Source organism: Acartia tonsa, chromosome 2 (genome assembly GCF_053477335.1).
Source record: "Acartia tonsa isolate MP-2025a chromosome 2, ASM5347733v1, whole genome shotgun sequence".
NCBI lineage: Eukaryota > Metazoa > Arthropoda > Copepoda > Calanoida > Acartiidae > Acartia > Acartia tonsa.
The window spans coordinates 57658424-57678612 of NC_137261.1; the positions used below are offsets into that span (position 1 = coordinate 57658424).

General features: G+C 32.0%; 1 protein-coding gene across 1 annotated transcript in view; it reads right to left on the minus strand.

Moving 5' to 3' along the window:
• Helz (Helicase with zinc finger) overlaps positions 1 to 20189 on the minus strand; it is a 90373-nt gene that overhangs the window by 33620 nt on the left and 36564 nt on the right. Inside the window, exons 19-21 of the mRNA XM_080151450.1 lie at positions 15862 to 15950; positions 5770 to 5835; positions 4002 to 4132 (exon numbers count right to left, since the gene is read on the minus strand). Coding sequence (XP_080007576.1) covers positions 4002 to 4132; positions 5770 to 5835; positions 15862 to 15950 — 286 coding nt within the window. The remainder of the gene's footprint in view (positions 1 to 4001; positions 4133 to 5769; positions 5836 to 15861; positions 15951 to 20189) is intronic.

The window sequence follows — 20189 nt, forward strand, 5'->3', positions numbered from 1 at the left end:
TGATCGTATTCTCTATTAGCTAATAACAACACAATAACTTGAATTAAAAGGTAAATTTGATGTGTTACCAATTTAGAAAAACGTTAATTTCATCTCAAAATCATAAAAAACTACCTTTACTAATTTTTGTCTAGTTTTTAAATTATTTAGACATTTTTTTTTACATATTACTATTTAAGACTGTAAAAAAAAATCCGCAAAAGAAAGATATAATAAAAATGGTGGAAAGTGAAAAAAGAGAAATGATGTAAAGTCTAAATGTTTGGTTAGGACACTTATTGTCAAGATTATAGAATTTGGCGGGGAGGAGGTATTCCTAGCTTTTCATGGATACAGCGATAGGTAAATTTATTCATATTATGTCAGGGAGGGAGGGAGGGGACATTGGGCTGTTTATTACACTAGTCCCCGAAGTTTTGTCGTAACTTTTTCTTATTCATTGGCTTTGGAGTCTTTTGGGAATTTTGGTTAGTTGGTTCATTAAGCTGAGTGTCCAAACGTCCTAACAACTAATTGTAATCTATTGTTATATTTCTGTCAATACACATACAGCCAACTTCTTTGTACTTACTTTTTCTTTAAAAAATAAGAGAATGGAAGGGAGGGACACTTGACTTAATATTTCTTGTTCCAGATATTTTTTTACATTTTTAATGGGTTTTAAAAACAAGTATTGTACACACTTTTCCATTGATAATTTTGTTATTTATAATTGAGGGTGTACTACATTTAGTCTTATTCCTTAAGATCCCTATTAAATGGTCTAAAATAAAAACATGTTTTAACTAATAATTCCAAACTTGTATCATCATATTCGTTTTTCCCTGGAGATTAGCGAAGATTAATTATTGTATCTGAAAGCTGAGGTTTCTTATATACTAGAGCAGCATAGCATAGTACCTTGTTCTAGTTAGTATTTAGGATTCAATTAAGTCTAATATCTAATAATAATCTTCTCTAAATGGATCTTTCCAAAACATTCATTCTCCTCTTGATTAAGGTTAATATAATATGCTGTATTCAACATCTAATGGCGGTTCGCCCCTAGCTTCTATTGGAGGGGGAAGGGGAGGTCGATTAAAAAGCCTAACACAACCCCAAGATATATACAGTGTTTTTTTAACGAAACAAAAGTATTGCTTAAGTTAACCCACTTAACATTTTTTTTTTAAAATATTTTATTCATTTAGTAAAATTATGCCTCAAAAAAACCTGTTTTTCCATAGCATATGATTTGGAAAAATTAATGGATTAAATCAAAAAAATTCCAAGGTCATTATTCTGACTGAATTACTTTATATGCAGCTATCCGGAATTGAAAGTTCTCAAACCAGCATGGTTGTTTGTTTAAAGAACTTTAAGATATTTAAAATGTCCTAAAGGTAATGCTTTCTAAAATATCAATATGTTTTGACAATTACAAAGAATACAAACTACCCAGCCTCATAAGTAGGTCAAAGTGTCATTATACAATATTTCTAAATAAATGTATGTCGCAGGATCTTAATGGATAAGACAAAGAAAGATAAATTGATATGCATCCCCAATGATTAAAACAAAATTACCCCTTCTATAGATTTAAATTTTCGTTTGACAAGTTGGAACTTATCAATCAAAATTTTAAAATAGTACCTATAGGTACCAACGAATAAGATAATTTACATGATTATAAAACTTTGGGTACCAGCGTAATATAAACAGTTCATTGTCACCTCCCACCCTGACCCCTTTCTCAGGCCAAGACTCGACTAAATTTGACATTGACGCGGATATTATTATTCAGCCATCTGGGCTAATATTACCCTGTCAGGAAAAATAAGTAAAAATAGTAAAAGGAAATGTGAAAAGTGTATGGTGCTTTCCCACCAAGCGCCGTTCGAGCCTTGGACCCCTCTTATTTGATAAATAATAAAATTAAAGAGGAGGTAATTCCTATAACTTAACCCTGCGGGGCTAACAATACTATTATATAAAGTAATACGTTTTTGCCTGTAGCTTAAGATTTCAATAACTACTAAACCGATTGTGTTCTCTTTTTTAAGTAAGCTTCACAAATGTCGTGTGATGGTTTTAGGCTATTTTATTTTCAGATTTTGGTTTTAAGCTATATTTCTAGCCCCTAGATGCTAGGTTTATATCCATAACTTAACCTAAAGTAATCAACAAACAAACAAAAAAGTAATGAATTTATTTTTAATATTTAAAAAAGATAAATTAAGGAAGGGAGGGGGGGGGGGTAATTATGCTGAACAAGACCCTTGAAGGGAAAACGCCAAGAATGTATACATCTAGAGAGTGGATGTAAGATAAGGGAGATAGGGAGAGAAAATAGGGTAGGCCCCTCGATTTCTTTAAATGGAGCTATATTTTTCTTTGCACAGATGACTACAATTACGGGAACAAGTGCAAAACATTTACAATATTGAATTGCAGATTTTATACCAATATTCAATTTGTAGAAAATTAGCTTTTCAAACATGATTTTATCTAAACAGAGAGGCATACAGATGAGAAAAAAATTGACGAAAAATAGATGAAATATACATGCCCAATTATGAAATACAAAATTACCCCTTCTGTAAGTTGAAACTATTTATTAAAAAGTCCGGAACATTGAAAGAAACCGAAGTGGCGGGTTTCGTCGGGGCAACCATTAACATTTACCTAACCTAACCTATCTACGACTACTGTGAAAATACAACGAAACCCGCTCCTTCGTTTTCTTTCCATGATCAAAATATTCTAAAAGTCAACTAACATTACAAAATGTAAAAGTACCCAAGTGGAAAACTTTGGGTGCCAACATAATTTACTTTCCGATGTCCTTTCTCACAGAAAAATTTGTTCCAAAAACTTAATGTTGAGAGCATAGTGTAAAAGTTATTGAAGGTGAATGCAATGAAAATGTTTGTCCAGATGTAAGTGCAAATGTTTTTCAGATCTTTACACACATACCAAGGGAGGGAGAGTGCATTAGAAGAATGAAAATGTTTGTCCAGATAGATATAAGTGCAAATAATTTTTCAGATCTTTACACACATACCAGAGAGGGAGGGAGGGTGCATTAGAAGGTATATTAATGCTACCCTGAGATATATAGAAACTCTCAAACGAAATGAATTGAGAAGAATTGAATAAAGCGAAATATATAAATTTTACTTAAAAATTTTGTACTTATTTGAGTTGTATAGCTCTATAGCGTTTTTTTAGACGAAGATTTAAAGTCTTAGTCTCTCATTCGCTGGCTTAAACTTATGGTTCTTTTTATTATCTATTGTCTTATACTTGAAGATCCCTGCTTACATACAGATAAACAAGGATCTAGGAAAAGGTAATCTTATCAATAAGGTTTCTTCACACATTGATAATTTGGTATCGGAAAGAGGGTTATCTTTTTCGCGTATTTTCTGTAAAGTTGTGTGTTAGCGTTTTGTCAACTGCGCTTATTAAGTCAAAATTTCTTAATTTTGACCAAACCATGACATTAAATCAATTAACATTATTTCATAGTTTGTTCTATAAGTAACCCATCCATATAATACTACGGACATTTATACAATTAAAATAAAAATATAAGTCCTGTAAGGAGGAAGGATTACTTTTAAAACCTAATACATTCCTATCCTATTTGGTGTATGTAGATTCATGTCATTTAGGCTTCAGTATTAAGGGGTAAGTCAATTAAACCAAATAAAAATCAGTGATTCTCCTGCTTTTAACATACTTTAATATAAAATCAGAAATAACCAGAGAAAGAGAAGACAATTGGCTGTTTATTACACCATTCCCCATGGTTATATAATAACGTTTTCTTATTGGTTTGCTTATCAACTTATGTGAATTTTGAATGTTTGGATCATTAAGTTGAGTGTTTCATTTTGACCACTAGTTTTAATCTACTAAAAGGGAATTTTGTGTATCATCATTGAGGACGTACATCATTTTATTGACCATTGTCTTATCCCTTTAGATCCCTTGAAATAACACAATTATATGCTAACCTGGATATCTTCTCCCCTCGCCGTGAAGAATGTAAGTGAGAACCATTTGGGATGTGGCGGCTGTTTGCCCGAGGAAACTAGTTTCTGTTCATAAAACAGCTGACTTGTAAAGTCAACTATTCCCTCGTGGCTCCTGTTTCGTTTAAACATAAATAAAAATAGGGTAAAAATATTTAAAAACTGTGTTGTGTATTTAATATTTCAATTCGAATCTTTAATCACATAAAATTAAATAAAAACTTATTACCTAATACCTAAAATCTTATAATGAATTGAGAACAACTCATAAAGAAAAACTTTTTCAGTATAAATTCGAAACAAATTAATAATCGCTGGAATATAATCGGAAAAATCTTATTATAGAAATAATTAAATTAATACCAGAAATGACAAACATGGGGTTTTAATATTAAACTTTTTCAATGTAATAGCCGCGGAAAGCTGTCTAAAATGTGTACAGTTTAGTTCCCAACCTAAATATGTTATATGTGGAGTGGGAGTATGATTTTCAGAACTACTTACAAGGCGCTTTTGCATAAATTTACTTGTAGAGCCCTGGCCCCTCCCTCCCCTCGACACTATTTCTAAATAATTTGAAATAATGGGGGGGGGGGGGGGGGCGTGTAGTTTTTGTTTTGATTCTTATTTTTGGCGGATTCCGGATTCGGATTCAGGATTCTAGCAATATTTTAAAGGCTTTTCTAAAAACTAAAAAATTTAAGTGATACATATGTCCTAAATTTTAATGTTCTTGGTGTTCTCTATAATTCACTTCCGAGAATCGAACAAGATTTTATAAGATTTTATATATAATGATGATAATCTTTGCCTTCAAAAAGGGGGAGTTGAAAGAAAAAACTGAAGACGCTAATTTTAGCCTACCAATTAAGAATCCGGATCCGCTATTAAAAAACGGATTCCGGATTCGGATTCCAAAATTGACCAAACATTGGGCGGATTCCGGATCCCGGATTCGGATTGCCAACCCTAGTAGGTACTGAGTTTAATTGATTTCCCTTCGTAGAGGTTAAGCATTGTAAAAAAAACTACCCCGATCTCACTCTTTTTTCCAATTGAATTGAAAAATAAGGGGGTAGGGGAGTTGTCAGTGCTCAACATGCACTTTATGTGAATTCACCACTTATACTTTCAACATTCTCAAGTGTTTGGCTTATTTAGGGATATGGTTCAATTTTACAAACCATTATCTGTTTAAAATCAACAAATAAAACAGTCCGCCCAAAATTTGTAACAATTGTAAATAAAAAATCGTATGACCTATCTTATATTTATATCCACAAACCTTTTTAACCAAACAATTCCCTTAAGTATGATACTTTTTCAGTTCATTTTTCTCCTAAGATACCATTTTTAAAGTGGGAGTAATATTTAGGCCAAATGAATAATGAAAGATAGTGAGAACCCTTTACATGGGAGAGAAAGTTACACTTGACAAATCCTTAACATTCATTTTCAAGGTGAGCCATCTGAATCAAAAAGCTTTTTTAAAAAGTGGGTAAAATGGCAATCCACTAAAATCAAATGTTAAGTAGGTACAGTTAGCAACATCCTAAAAATGTATTCATATGTAAAGCTTGAATCAAAATATTGATTCAATTTTCGTAAGCCCGACCCTAAAGTCCCCCGAGCCAAACAAAACTAAATCAAATTAATTTTATATTACATTATTTATTTACTATCCGCGGATAACTATCTATAATACGTAGCGATAATAAATAACCATTAGAATTTTTTTTAAATTATGTTTTCCTGTAGTTTTCACAGAGGAGAATCTTGCAAGGATGATTGCTGGGATAGTGGTCGTACAGACGTTCTAGTTCATTTTTATGCATTTTAGAAGCTAGTTAAATCAGAAGCTGATAACTTCAAATTTCTAATAATCTTCATCCTATATGCAACAATAGCGAATAAGCCACTAGAGGCCTCAAGGCACGTAAAATGTTTTTTTTTTCAATCTATTTTAAGATTAGCAGTTAGCCAAAAATGGGATTTATATATTTTTTTCGATTTATCTTGGGAGGTTGGTGGTATCCTCCCCCCAAAAGAGTTACATGTCTTCCCAGGAACAATGAGAAGATACCCTGTTAAGGAGAACCATATTGGTTCAGTGGTTAGCGATATTCTTCGGTAAAGACAGGGATCCTGTTACTCTTTATATAAGGATATCATGAGAGTATGCACATTATTACAAAAACACACTTCAATAAAATAATTGCCAGCCTTACCAAGAGAACCTTTAACAATGATAACAACATTGCGTTTTCTAACAGACAGACATTTCGAATTATAGAGCAGCTTCGCTACTAAAAATCATTATTGTTTATTGATCACTTTAACTTTTAAATCCTATTATTCGAAGTAGTAAGGGATTTTTGTCTGGAGCTTAAGATCTCAATAACTACTGAACCAATGGGATTCCCTGTTTTAGGTAAGCTTCAAGTAGGCCCTATAATGGTTACAGGCTATTTTTAAAGCCCCTCTATGCCCCTTCAGAGCCCCTAAACTCTAGGGGCGTAGACATATAAGGTCTGAAACATTAACTATTCATTCCAATTTAAATTTTATTTTCAACAATAATTTGCAACACCTTTTCCTACAAACTTTCAACAAAATATTTCTCAGCCAGAAAAAAAAACTTTTGCAATATTTTGTTAACCAACGAAGAAAATTTAGAATTTTCAAAGGTAAAGTTTTGAAAATTAAAATCAAGGAACAACCATTACTTTAACTAATGGCTCATTAAGAACTTTCTTTAAATAAACAAATTCATAAAAGCTGGAATATTGCGGCGCTGGGTTACACCGCGACAGAAGCAAAAGTAATGCAAAATACAACATAAATAAAATTTGTTTTTATCATAAAATGTTTCTTACACACGACCAAAACAAATGTTTTGAATGCAAATACTAAACAGGATAATTCTTAAGGGGGGAGCGGACATTGGAATGTAAATTATACTAGTACTCAAAGTTTTATAAACACCAGGGAGAGAAGGGACATAGCACTGTGAATTATACTAGTACCCGACACGCTCTCTCATTAGTTAGAATTAGGCCTCTTAGGCAGGGAGTAAGGGAGGGGACAATGGGCAATTAATTCAATTTAAGAGGGTTCGCTGAAAAGCAACGAAAACCAGATTTTTCAAGAAAATTTTACCAAAATTGTAAAGGGATCATGGTAACCTAATTTAGAACAAAATTAGTTCTAAGAAAAAAATCATTTACTTGAAAATTAAATTATCAACACATCACAATGTAGTAAACATTCTGTAATTAATCACTAGAAGAATCTTGTTCAGAACTACCCCAACCCTTATGATATATTTATAACTGACCCCAAAATTCAAGCGGTTCTTAGATTATTTAATACATAAATATCACAGTAGAGTTTCTATACATGAAAAGACATTTTCTTGGGAAAAAATATTTGTTAAAACCAGCGATAAAAAACAAACTTTTCTGTCTGCATATTCAAAACTAGCTCAGCTAGTTAGCGGGGCATTGATGCGCAAGTCCCCAAAATCAGTAAGAATCTGCTGTATTCGTGCACATTCCCTTTAAGCCAGTCCCCAAAGTCTGAGACTCCTTAAAAATTGAATATTCGATCCATTGTCCCCTCCCTTACTCCCTGCCTCTTAGGTCTAACAAAACTGGTTTTAATTTTACAATTTTTTATTTTAATATCCAAGGAAAGTTGTCTATAATACGATACGATAAATAAATATTATTATCCATTTAAAGTAATTTAGATTAATAAAATTAAGCATTAATGCCAAAAACAAAGTTTTTATTGCAATTAATCTATTATTTACTTTTCATTTGTTCATATCTTTATCAGGGATCTAATAGGATAAGACAGTGGCCAATAAATTGATGTACATCCCCAATGATAATACACAATATTACCCTTTCTATAGAGTACAACTAGTAAATGAAACGTTTAGACACTCAACTTAATAAAGAAATCAATCAAAATGCATTAAAGGTCCCCAAAGTTGTTTAGCTAACGGATGAGAAAATGTTATTATAAAACTTTAGGGACTAGTGTAATAAACAGCCCATTGTCCCCTCTGTCAATGTATCTTAATAGCTATTGTATTGCTTTCTATTGGTTACATCTGGACATGTAATATCTATATTTTGGAAGGTATCCAAGCACAAGATTTCTATCTGATTTTTGTACTTTTATGTAAGCAAAACCATCTCTAGAAAACTTGTTATATCAGTTCTAAGAAAAAGCTATGTATTCAAATAAAAAAGTCTACAGTAAATAATGAATGTATGAGCTGAGAGGGAGGGGACATTGGGCTGTTTATTACACTAGTCCCCAAAGTTTTATAATAACGTTTTTATTTGTTGTCTCAAAAACTTTGGGGACTTAAATTGAATTTTGATTGGTTGGTTTGTCGAGTTGAGTGTCCAAACGTTTCAACTACTAATTGTAATCTACAGAAGGAGTAATTTTATGTAATGTACATCAATTTATCAGCCATTGTCTTGTACCTTAAGATACCTGTTTCTAAATTGGACTTGACATATTTTATCATTATTCGAATTAATATTTTACTATAGTAAATCGGAACTATATAATGTTATTTTTATACCTACCCTTTTTGGTGTCTCATTGATTTATGGATTATCTATATAACATATACCTATATATCTGATAAAGAAGTTGTATCAACTTTTTTGCTTTTTATTTAAGATAGCTAGCCGGTCCTTTCAGTAAGTAGTAGATGTAAAATTTTTCATAGAATTCAGATATGCAATCGGTTTTTTTGTAGACCTCTTATTTTTTAAGTAATTTAAGTTTTTTAAAAAAATAATTAAGTCGGTTTTAAGGTACTAAAACGCAACAAAATAAAAGAAGAAAATGGCCAGTATGAACAAAAATAGTAAGATCTTTAATTTGACACCTTACTTTTAAAATTCTGTTGAGTAATTATTGAAAAAATCTATTTTTTTAACCTCGGTTTAATAAAAACTTTAGACCTAAATATTTTCTCAAACAGACATAAAAAACATGGGTTCATATATACCTTTAGAATCAGAAAAATATTACGAATCTATTCTAAGCAAAATTGAAAAAGTTTTATAAAACTATAATAAAAAAAATAAGTTTATTTTAAGAATCATAATTTTCGGCTTTAAAGGGTTAGCTTGAACCAAACCTGAACCAAACCTAAACAAAAGACAATGCAATGTAGCAGATATTTTTTAAACACAAGAAACAATAATGTATTTTTAACTGCATTGTTTTGAAGTTTATAAACAGACTGATGCATATTTGTTCATAATTTTTCATTCTTTACATGTTCTTTAATATCACTATATTTATTGTAGTATCTATTGTATATATTGTATGAACGTTCTCCTTTTTTTCTGGCAATTCTATAGGTTAATTTTATAGATTAAGCTTCCCGATTCGTCAATTTTTGCGATTTGTGATTGGCTAGTTTAGTAGTTACAATTCTTAAAATAACTTTTTTATTTTTTCTATTTTTTATTACAATTTTTTTAAACTTTTTCAATTTTGCTTACAATGGATTCATATTATTTTTCTCATTCTAATGGTATATATGAACCCATATTTTTTATGTCTGTATGAGAAAATATTTAGGTTTAATGTTTTGATTAAACCGAGGTTAAAAAAATAGATTTTTTCAACAATTACTCAACAGAATTTTAAAAGTAAGGTGTCAAATTAAAGATCTTACTATTTTTGTTTATACTGGCTATTTTCTTCTTTTATTTTGTTGCGTTTTAGTACCTTAAAACCGACTTAATTATTTTTTAAAAAAAACTTAAATTACTTAAAAAATAAGAGGTCTACAAAAAAACCGATTGCATATCTGAATTCTATGAAAAATTTTACATCTAATACTTACTGAAAGGACCGGCTAGCTATCTTAAATAAAAAGCAAAAAAGTTGATACAACTTCTTTACCATATACATATGAAAACCGGTTCTGTCACGGGGTGAAAAGTAAAGATTGGTAGGTATTGTTATATGTAGTGATGGGAATCCGGATCCGGAATCCGAATCCGGAATCCGCCCAATTTTCGGCCAATTTTGGAATCCGAATCCGGATCCAGAATCCGTTTTTTATAGCGGATTCCGGATTCTAAATTGGTAGGCTAAATTTAATTTAAATAGGTTAGAAAATACCAAGCACATTTTTAGGACATACGTAGCACTTAAATTTTTAAATTTACTAATGTGATGTAAATGTTTTAGTTATGCTGGAAGTCAACACTTTAAACAAATCAAGGCTTCAACCAAGTAACATAGTGATAAATTAACGAAAAAAGCTATCCCTCTGTGACGGACGGCCTTTTAAAATACTGCTAGAATCCGGAATCCGAATCCGGAATCCGCCAAAAATAAGAATCCGGAATCCGCAAGAATCCGTCACTTTTTTTGACGGATTCCTTCAGAATCCGGAATCCGAATCCGGCCCAAAAATTCGACGGATTCCCATCCCTAGAACTTATATGTATATTAAGTGTCCACGTAAATGTAAATAAAAATCATAAAATTGCTTTATGTTCTTATGCAGCGTTTCGAAGCCGTTTAATTTTTATGCTGCTCCGGCTCATACCTTAAAATTAATATATCAATTTTTGTTCATTATTGAATTTGATAAAATAAAATAAATAATATAAAATATTTTGCTTTTATTTGATTAAAGCTATATAAAAGTAGAAGGATGTGTGTCTATTTGTTAAGTAATAATAGTTTTTCAGTTTATTATATGGAAATAGAACGTTGCCAAATTATACTTTAAAAATCATGTTTAGCTAATCTGGAGCTGGAGCCGTTTTTAACAAAAAATACGGCTCCGGCTCCACCAAAAATGTTGCTGCTCCCGGCTCCAAAACGCTGTTCTTATGCTTTAGGCCTTTTGTACGAAAGAACATTTTAATTCAATAATTTAAAACTTAAATATGTGTGGTCAACAAAAGACTTATATATAAATATGTAAAATTGAAAACCCACTTCAATATGTATATTGAATCTGAGAATAGTTATTTCTCGCATCGTATTATAAACGGCTTTCCGCGGATATAGAATGTACAATTATAAGATTAGCCCCTATGTGCCGTAGGCACGGGCTAAAAAAACTGGTTTTAAACTTATGATTGTACATTTTTATATTCGTAGAAAGCTGGATATAATACGATGTTAGACATAGTTTTTTCGTATGGATGAGAACCGGTTCCTATCCACCGGATTCGAATGAATACGAGAAAATTGTATACGTTGGTAAGCTGATTCCTGGGATCCAGTAGACCAAGAATGTAGGCAAGTTTGTACAGAGGAATTACAGAATGAGTTGTTCTCAATTTTAGGGAATCTTCAAATGGGCACAGGGTGGTTTTTAGGCTATTTTATTTAAGATTAAGGTATTCTAATGGTTTTAAGCTATTTTCATTTTTATAGGGATGATAGTATTCTATATAGTAAACCTTTGTCATAATGTTTGTTAAGCTTTAGGAAGAGCCTTATTTTGAATAATATTTTCTGTACAAAATTGGGCTCCAAATTTTCTTGTCATCTGGTAGCCACTAGTAAAGTAATAGTTGTCTGTATAGTGCATAAAATAGAATTGCGGAGAGGGAATATTCGTCTGAAGATAAGTTTTAGTTAGTGTCTTTTAAACATGGTAATTTTTTTGTTTGCAACATAATAGACATTGCATTGTATGAATGTCACTACAAATGAGAATGACGAATGTATAGTTATACACATTAGTGTTCGATGTATTTATGACTGTTATTTTAAATATTTTCTAAGCAGAGGTTTACACATTTTAACAGAATCCCCTATCCAGCTTTATGTCAGTTGATTATAAAATAACAGCAGTCCAATGTTTCTTTAAAGATGAAAATTGAACAATTGAATAGAACATAGTTTTTTTTACTATTGAAATAATCTTGTGAGAATAGTGCTTTCTAGTAGACAGAAAGAACACTTTCCCCTACTAATATTCATAATTATAAACGGTAATGAGTAGCTTAGACTAAGCAGGGATGTATTCAAATTGAGAAAACACAGAAAATCCAAAATCTTTGTAGTAAAACAATAGAGGGACACCGGTTAAGTAACTGTATGTCCCCTTCCCAAGGACCCTGTGCTGACTTTTAATTGGGTACTTGAAAATCCACCAATAGTGTAGGGAATATTAACACAGCCAAGTCCCTACTAAAGAGCAGAAAGCAATTTGCTAGCAGACAGAAAAGGTCTCCAAACAGGGAGATCCAGTTAGTTGTCTAGTTAATATCTACATATACATATTCATAGATTTATTCTCTTAACTAAAGTTTCTGTGAAGTAAAGGTAAGACTTTCTAACCAAGTAAATAATTAGAAAAGTCCGATTGCATCATCATTGTGGATGAACATAAATTTATCATCCATTGTCTTATCCCTTAAGATCCCTGTACTTAAACCAAAACGACTTAGACGGCTATTAGTATTCCGCCATGTTATTAAGTCAAATAGGGAGGAATATTGGTGCAATTTTTTCACACAATTGAGCAGCAACCACTACACTGAGTAGGTGCTTCATTTTTAGAACTGCTTTTACCACGGACGAAGGGAACATTGGACTGTTAATTACACTAGTACCCAAACTTTTCTAACCACACTAATTTTGAGTACTTTTAATAAATTTTGATTGGTAGGTATCAGTGTTGCGGAGCCGGAAGCCGTCATAATTTGCTGGAGCCGAAGCCGTAATTTTCGTTAAAAAACGGCTCCGGCTCCGGAACAGATTAATCGAGATTTTTTAAAAATTATCATTTGGTAACTCTGTTTTGTCATGTTTTTTTCTTGATTTTAGGTCGGAGCCGGAGCTGGAGCCGCCATCATCACAGATGGCTCCGCGGAGCCGGAGCCGCACCAAAATCAAACGGCTCCGCAACGCCGCGCTGGTAGGTATGTTACAAACTAAAATTTTCCAAACTTTTCAACCAATAATTATAATCTATAGAATGGATAATTTTGACTATCTTATTTGGGAATGTAAATCAATTGTCGTCCATTGCACTATTCCTTTTGATCACTGACTTTAAACAGGGATAAATGGAGATATTAAATAAACATTTTTCACATTACGTTTGGTAAACCATTTTCCTTGCAGAATCATCACAAAATAAATTAAGCCGCATATCCAAGATTTAACAACCAAGTAAATCAAATTCTTCACCTACAGACATCTAAACTCCTTGAATTGCAATACTAACAGACCAAGGGACCGATGCTGTATTTAGGGGGAAAGAAAGCATTGTAGAATATGTTAACCCCTATCTCTCTGAAATATACCAAAGATCACGTTCCGTACTTTTAATAGTAATTTGAAAATCAGGCCAATTGCCATCTAAAATTTAAAGTCTAGCATAAATATGAATGGTGCTTTGTGAGATTATACTTAAGGAGGCAACATCGTCTTTGAAAAACTTACGTTATCCGTATGTAAAAGTAACAAGATTTCTGCAATGTCTGTCAGTGTGTAAAAAGTGTCCCTAGAGGCGAAGTCACTAGTCTTTTATCTATAATACAAAGTAGAACGATGTCTGTCTGTTTGTTTGTCTGTGTGTCTGTTTGTTTGTAGCGAAGGATCTCGCTAACCGCTGAACCGATTAGGTTCTCCTTTACAGCGTAGCTTCTCATAGGTCCCGGGACTACCCCCCCCCATAAAAAAAATTCCCCCCCCCGAAGAAATTTTTTTATATTCATTTTTAAAAATCTAAATTACGAAAAATTGGTTTGATCAAACCTCTTAGGGCAAAGCCCCTAGAGGCTAGGGGCAAAGCCGCTAGTATATTACAACTGGTTAAGGGGGTTTTCTCCTCGCCTAAATATATCATTGCTTAAATAAAAAAGCATTTTCATGGGGATGGGGTGAGTGAATGATTCATATTTGGGGTTGTCAAATATCTTCATACAAAAAAGTATAATGGACAATTACTAAGATATCCTGAAACATATTAAAGGATTGATTCAGACGTTTGCTAGATATTTTCAAGACAATCACATCCCTCAATTAAAAATATCTATTTATTGAGTAGGATAAGAAAGTATACAAAACGTACTTCTGGATTGAAAGTTGACTTTAACACTTAAATACAGTGAATGCACCTTGATGTGCTGTATACTGTAATACAGAGTGGACCAAATAAAACCTTGTCAAGCTGTATACTGTAATACAGGGTCGACCAAATAAAACTTCTTTGTACTGTACACTGTTTACAGGGTTAACCAAATAAAACCTTGTCGTGTTGTACATTGTAATACAAGGTGAACCAAATAAAACCTTGATGTGGTGTACATTGTAATACAAGGTGAACCAAATAAAATCTTGTTGTATAGGTGGACCAAATAATACCTTGTTGTGCTGTATACTGTAATACAAAGAGGACCAAATAAAACCTTGTTGTCCTGTATACTGTAATACAGGGTCGACCAAATAAAACTTCTTTGTACTGTACACTGTTTACAGGGTTAACCAAATAAAACCTTGTCGTGTTGTACATTGTAATACAAGGTGAACCAAATAAAACCTTGATGTGGTGTACATTGTAATACAAGGTGAACCAAATAAAATCTTGTTGTATAGGTGGACCAAATAATACCTTGTTGTGCTGTATACTGTAATACAGGGTGGACCAAATAAAACCCTTCTGTGGTGTAAACTGTACCTACTACAGAGTGTACCAAATAAACTTGTGTATTGCAGTATAGTGTAAAATGTAAAACCAAAAACATTGATCTTTAAGGAATTGCATCCAATTTTCACTTGCTCTGAGGCCATGACTTTTTAAACTTGTTGTTCGTCTAGTCATTTAAGATAACTTAGCAGACAGACAGTTAATACGTCCTATTACTTTAGTATCTAGAATTATTCCGCAATTTGTAATCAAAATAATAGTGCACTCTGTATAGTGTATAATACAGGTTAAAGTTTACAAACTTAACAAAGTTGAAGCTAAGTCAGAGGAGGTGAGAAGAGATTCATTATAAAGATTATAAACTATTGTTGCTTTCAAATTTGTGCATTCACAAACAATTATAAAATTATACTTTTAAAAAGAATATGACTAAAGAACAATTACAATTAATTCACCCAAATATAGTTAACATGAATCAGATTCAATTTGTGTACTTTAGACTTCAACAAGGCATTTGACTGACTAATAGATTTAATAATATTTCCGTTTAATTGAAAGTTATCCCTTTTATATTCCTGTTTAGAGCACTGTTACAAAATTAATAATATAAATTTTCTTAACACTTTTAATTATAATCGATTAGGTAGCTATTTCATTTTAAGTCATTTTAAATTTTGATTTATTCTGTAGAAAGAATATTGTCAGAGGTATTAGCTGTCAATAGGATTATAAATCTCAACAATATAACAAGGACTATTATGTCCATATGTACTTCAGCGCAGTATTTGAAGTCAACAATAGCTTGAGAAAAAAACAGTTAACTCTTACTATAACAAACTGGAAGAAAACATATAAAGTAGAATTAAATACCTAGGTGTATAATATGAATAAAAATAATAAACAAATCTCATAACATCTAAGCTACTTTTTAAAATTTTACTTACAGATGAGCGGGCACACCAAAAAGTTGTAATAAACCGTCGCGTAGCACGTAGCACATCCACTTGTTTTCGGGAAGATGATAGCGTCATAACTGAAGATGTTAAACATAGTGCGTGACATAAAAATATAGAAAAAAAAACAGGCGCAACTCATTAAAATGCAGTTAGAACATCAATACCATAATTACAGAGTAGCTGCGCATTGCTGCTAAAAATGCATAATTTCCTAGTAGAGAAAGATTAAGCCGTTTTTCCAGAGCAAAGCTGGAAACTATCTCAGGTTCTAGCTGCATGTGATCACCAGCAAGCACGATCCTGAAATAAAAAAAAATAGTTTTTAAAAGGGAAGCTTTTTATAATAAGAGGCGTTCCATTATTTAAGTAATGTAAATAGAGTTAATAGAGGGGGAAGGAATTAAATAACTGTAAGTACTCTACCCGTGGACTTTATGCCGACTTTAAATTGGTCCTTTGAATATCAGCCAATGGCGTCACAAATATTGATACAGCCAAGTCGATAATAAAGTGCTGAAAGCAACTTTTTAGCAAACGAAAATGGTCCCCAACACTGAATCCAGGTAGTCTATACATTTATTGGTCTGTTATTATTTCCAGATTTATCCTCTCCCTCTTTTATGATTTCTAAAGTATGGCCTTCATGTAGCAGGTGTCCTACCTATGTAGACTATAATAGATTAAACTCTAGAAGCTAATGAGGTTATGAGTCCCATATTTGTTTCTCTTTTCTTGGATATAGTTTTATTTTTCGCGTTAAGTAAACAAGGAAAGGAGAGTTACGTTGTTCCTGCCTTGTCTGTACCATGATAAAACCATTCACACACATACACACACACTCACACACACTAACACATACACACAAACACACACAAACCCCGGATATTAGAACAATGCAACATGAAAGTTGTCCCCTTGACAAATTCAAAGGCCAAAGTTGTGTGGAAATAAAGTTTAGTTTCCAGGTGCTCAAAACAGATACACAGAGTGAGCAGGAAAAAAAAATACCAGGGAAGGAAGGGACATTAAGCTATTAATTACACTAGTCCCTAAAGTTTTTTAATAACGTTTTTTATTCGTTGGCTTAATAACTTTGGGAACTTTTATTGAATTTGATTGGTTAGTTCATTTAGTTGAGTGTCCAAACGTTTAAAACTTTGATAGCAATCTACAAAAGTGTTAATTTCGTTTTATCATTATTGAGGATGTAAATCAATTTTTCGGCCATTGTCTTATAGAGTGTTTGCAAAATAGACAAGCTACCAAAATCTATGTTCATATTTTTTACTCATTTCTCGGACACCCAGTATTTGTATAATAAATACATTAAGATAGAAACACTCTTCCTTTCTTTATCTATATCCGGAATATAAAAGGAAAAATCAGAGGAAAATGTTTTCCAGTATAGTATCGAAACCGATGAATAACTTCTGGGTTAGAACTGGCCTTAGTCATACTGAAAATCATGTATAGCATCGTATTTCAGACAATTTTTCAGAATTTTAAAATAAAATCATGAAATTAACACCTGTTTTGTTAACCGGGACCTTAAATTCCTATGGGGCTAACAAAATTGGTTTCAATCTTATAATTTTTAGTTTAAATATCTGTCTATAATACGATGCGATAAATAACTATTATTTGTATCAATCATAATGGTTGAAACAAATGGCCTTAGTACAATTTGGTTAAAAATAGAATCTAAATAGTTTAGATTTTTTAATGAAATAATGATTGGTGCTACATTTGTATTATTTATTTTGAAGTGAAATTAAACATCAGTGTTTTTTAACAGGGATATCACAATGTCAGATAAACCTGTTCTGTTCTTCAGAAGGTAGTTAATTTTTACTTTGGGTAGCGTAACATGTGGATAAATCCTTATATAAAAGTAACAGGGTATGTGTGTCTGTCGAAGGATCTTGCTAACAGCTGAACGGATATTGATCTTCTTTACAATATAGCGCGCATTTTTTCACTCAATCAATAATTACATTACATTATCGGAGTTGTGCAGCATCCATTGTTTTAACCCTCAAGATGCCTAATTTTTTTATATAAAAATCAACGCGACTTTTATGATGTATCAAAAATGGTTGCCAGTGCATAGAGTACAAAAATAGCACTTTCCATTCTAATAATTAACACTTGAAGAAGAACTAACAATGTACCCTATAACCTACTTGAACATTGAATAGAATAGTGTGTGTGTGTGTGAGTGGGGACAATATGCTGTTTATTGCACTATTCCCCAAAGTTTTAAAATAACGTTTTTTTACTCGTTGGCATAACAACTTTGGGGACTTTTGATTGGTGGGCTCATTAAGTTGAATGTTCAAACTTTTCAACCACTAATTTTAATCTACAGTAGGGGTAATTTTGTGTATCATCATTGGGGATGTACATCAATTTGTCTGGCCATTGTCTTATCCCTTTAGATCCATGGGACAATGTATAATAATGCATATTTATTGAAAATAACTAGTTAAATGCACTTTCTCCTAGGAATATTTTCAAAGTTAGATGATGTATATGAAAGTGTGTGTGTCACTCGTAAAGGGATGACCAATAAATGTAATAAACATAGATGTATGTACATATATGCCAGACATCTACCTGACCCGAGGACCTTTTTCGTCTGCTAGCAATTGCTTTCAGCGACTTAGCTGTGTTAGTATTCGCGATGCCATTGGTTGATATTCAAAGACCCAAATCTAATTTAATTGACATAAAACAAAAAATAAATTTAATGTTTTATATCAATTAAATATTTGTTTTTTTTGTAACTTTTTTCATCTACAACATAAAGATTTATGCTACATACTGTTTAAAATCAGTTTTAAATATAAAAAAATTGGGTATAGTCCCTTTCGTGGCAACTCCTCTTAAGGGACGTGGCGTTTCGTCGTATTTTCACAGTAGCTTATTGATAGGTTATTTTAGGTTTGGTTAAGTTGGGTTAATAAATTGCCCTGCAGGTTTAGGCAATTGGCCCCGATGGGTTACAGCCCCCAACAGAGGCTAGAAATAGGGGAAAAGCTACTGTGAAAATACGATAAAACGCCCCTTAAGAGGCATTGTCACGAAAGAGACTATACCCAAATTTTCTTTTCAAAATACACCAAAATTTAATTTTCTATCCACTTACAAATTCTGCCAACCATGGTAACGCCAGGCCAAGTAATAATAAAGTTTGGATGAACTCTGGTTTACTGTTATTGTTTCTCAAGGTCCTTCAAATTGATTTTAAAGTTTGGGGCCACCATCATTTTACTTTCACACTCTTCTCCAACACAATGGGAATATTCTTATCACAGGAGCAGCAAACAAAAATATTACAAAGATACTCAGGTAGGGGAAAATGGGATGTTTAATGTTTATTACACTAGTCCCCAAAGTTTTATAATAACATTTTCTTATTTGTTGATTTAACAACTTTGGGGAAATTTTTATAGGTTGGTTAATTGAGTGTTCAAATTTCAATCTAGAGAAGTGGTAATTTTGTATATTATCATCATGGGGGATGTACATCAATTTATCGGCCATTGTCTTATTCCTTTATATCCCTAAAGATACTGCAACATAAAGAGAGAGAGATGGGACAAGGGAATGGAATTGATTATTCACCCAATAGGTACATTTAAAACTCATTCTGCCATGGGTGTAGGAAATATGAATCAGAAAAAAATGGAGAAGAACTTAGGAAGGGAAACTTGGACTGTGAATCATACTTTATACCCACGCTACCTTATTCGTTGGTTCAAAGAATTTGGGTACTACTTTTATTGAATTTTGATTGGCTAATTCAAAACTAGAAGGGTCTATCTAAACTTTACAACTAATAAAATTGATTTACAAATTACATATGGGGTTATTTTGGAAATCTTAATTGGTTACGCATCAATTTATCGGCCATTGTCTTATCCATAAAGATCCCTGAGAAAACTTTACACAATTTAACAGATGAGTAATTTAGTTTATCATAATTGGAGGATGGATGACATTAATTTGCCCGTTCATTAACTTCTCCTTATATCCCTGTATTACAAAGCAGGGTTAAAGAGATAAGACAATGGCTGATAAATTGATGGACATTTACAATTAACATTAAATTTGCAATGAGTTATTTAAGCAAACAAAATTTAGCATAAATGGATATTTAAATCCCAAGGTATTAAATGATCGAGCGTTAGCTCATCATTTAATACCGAGGGATTTAAATATCCATTTATGCTAAATTTTGTTTGCTTAAATAACATTCTATTGCAACAAAAAGGTGATGTTAGCAAATAATTTCTTGAATAAAATCATAAAACGTTTTTTCATTTAATTTTCATTTTTTTTACTGTTGTGTTTTTATTTGACATAAAAAATAAAAATTATAAAAAATCTTCCAAATCAAAGAGAAAAATCTTTGAATTATTGGTCAATTTAAGTTCAAAGATTTTTTTATTGTAAAAAGTTAATTTTTTAAAAATATTTTAGAAAAAAAATCTTCTAACAAAAAAAAATTATCATAATCCAAGATGGCGTCAATAC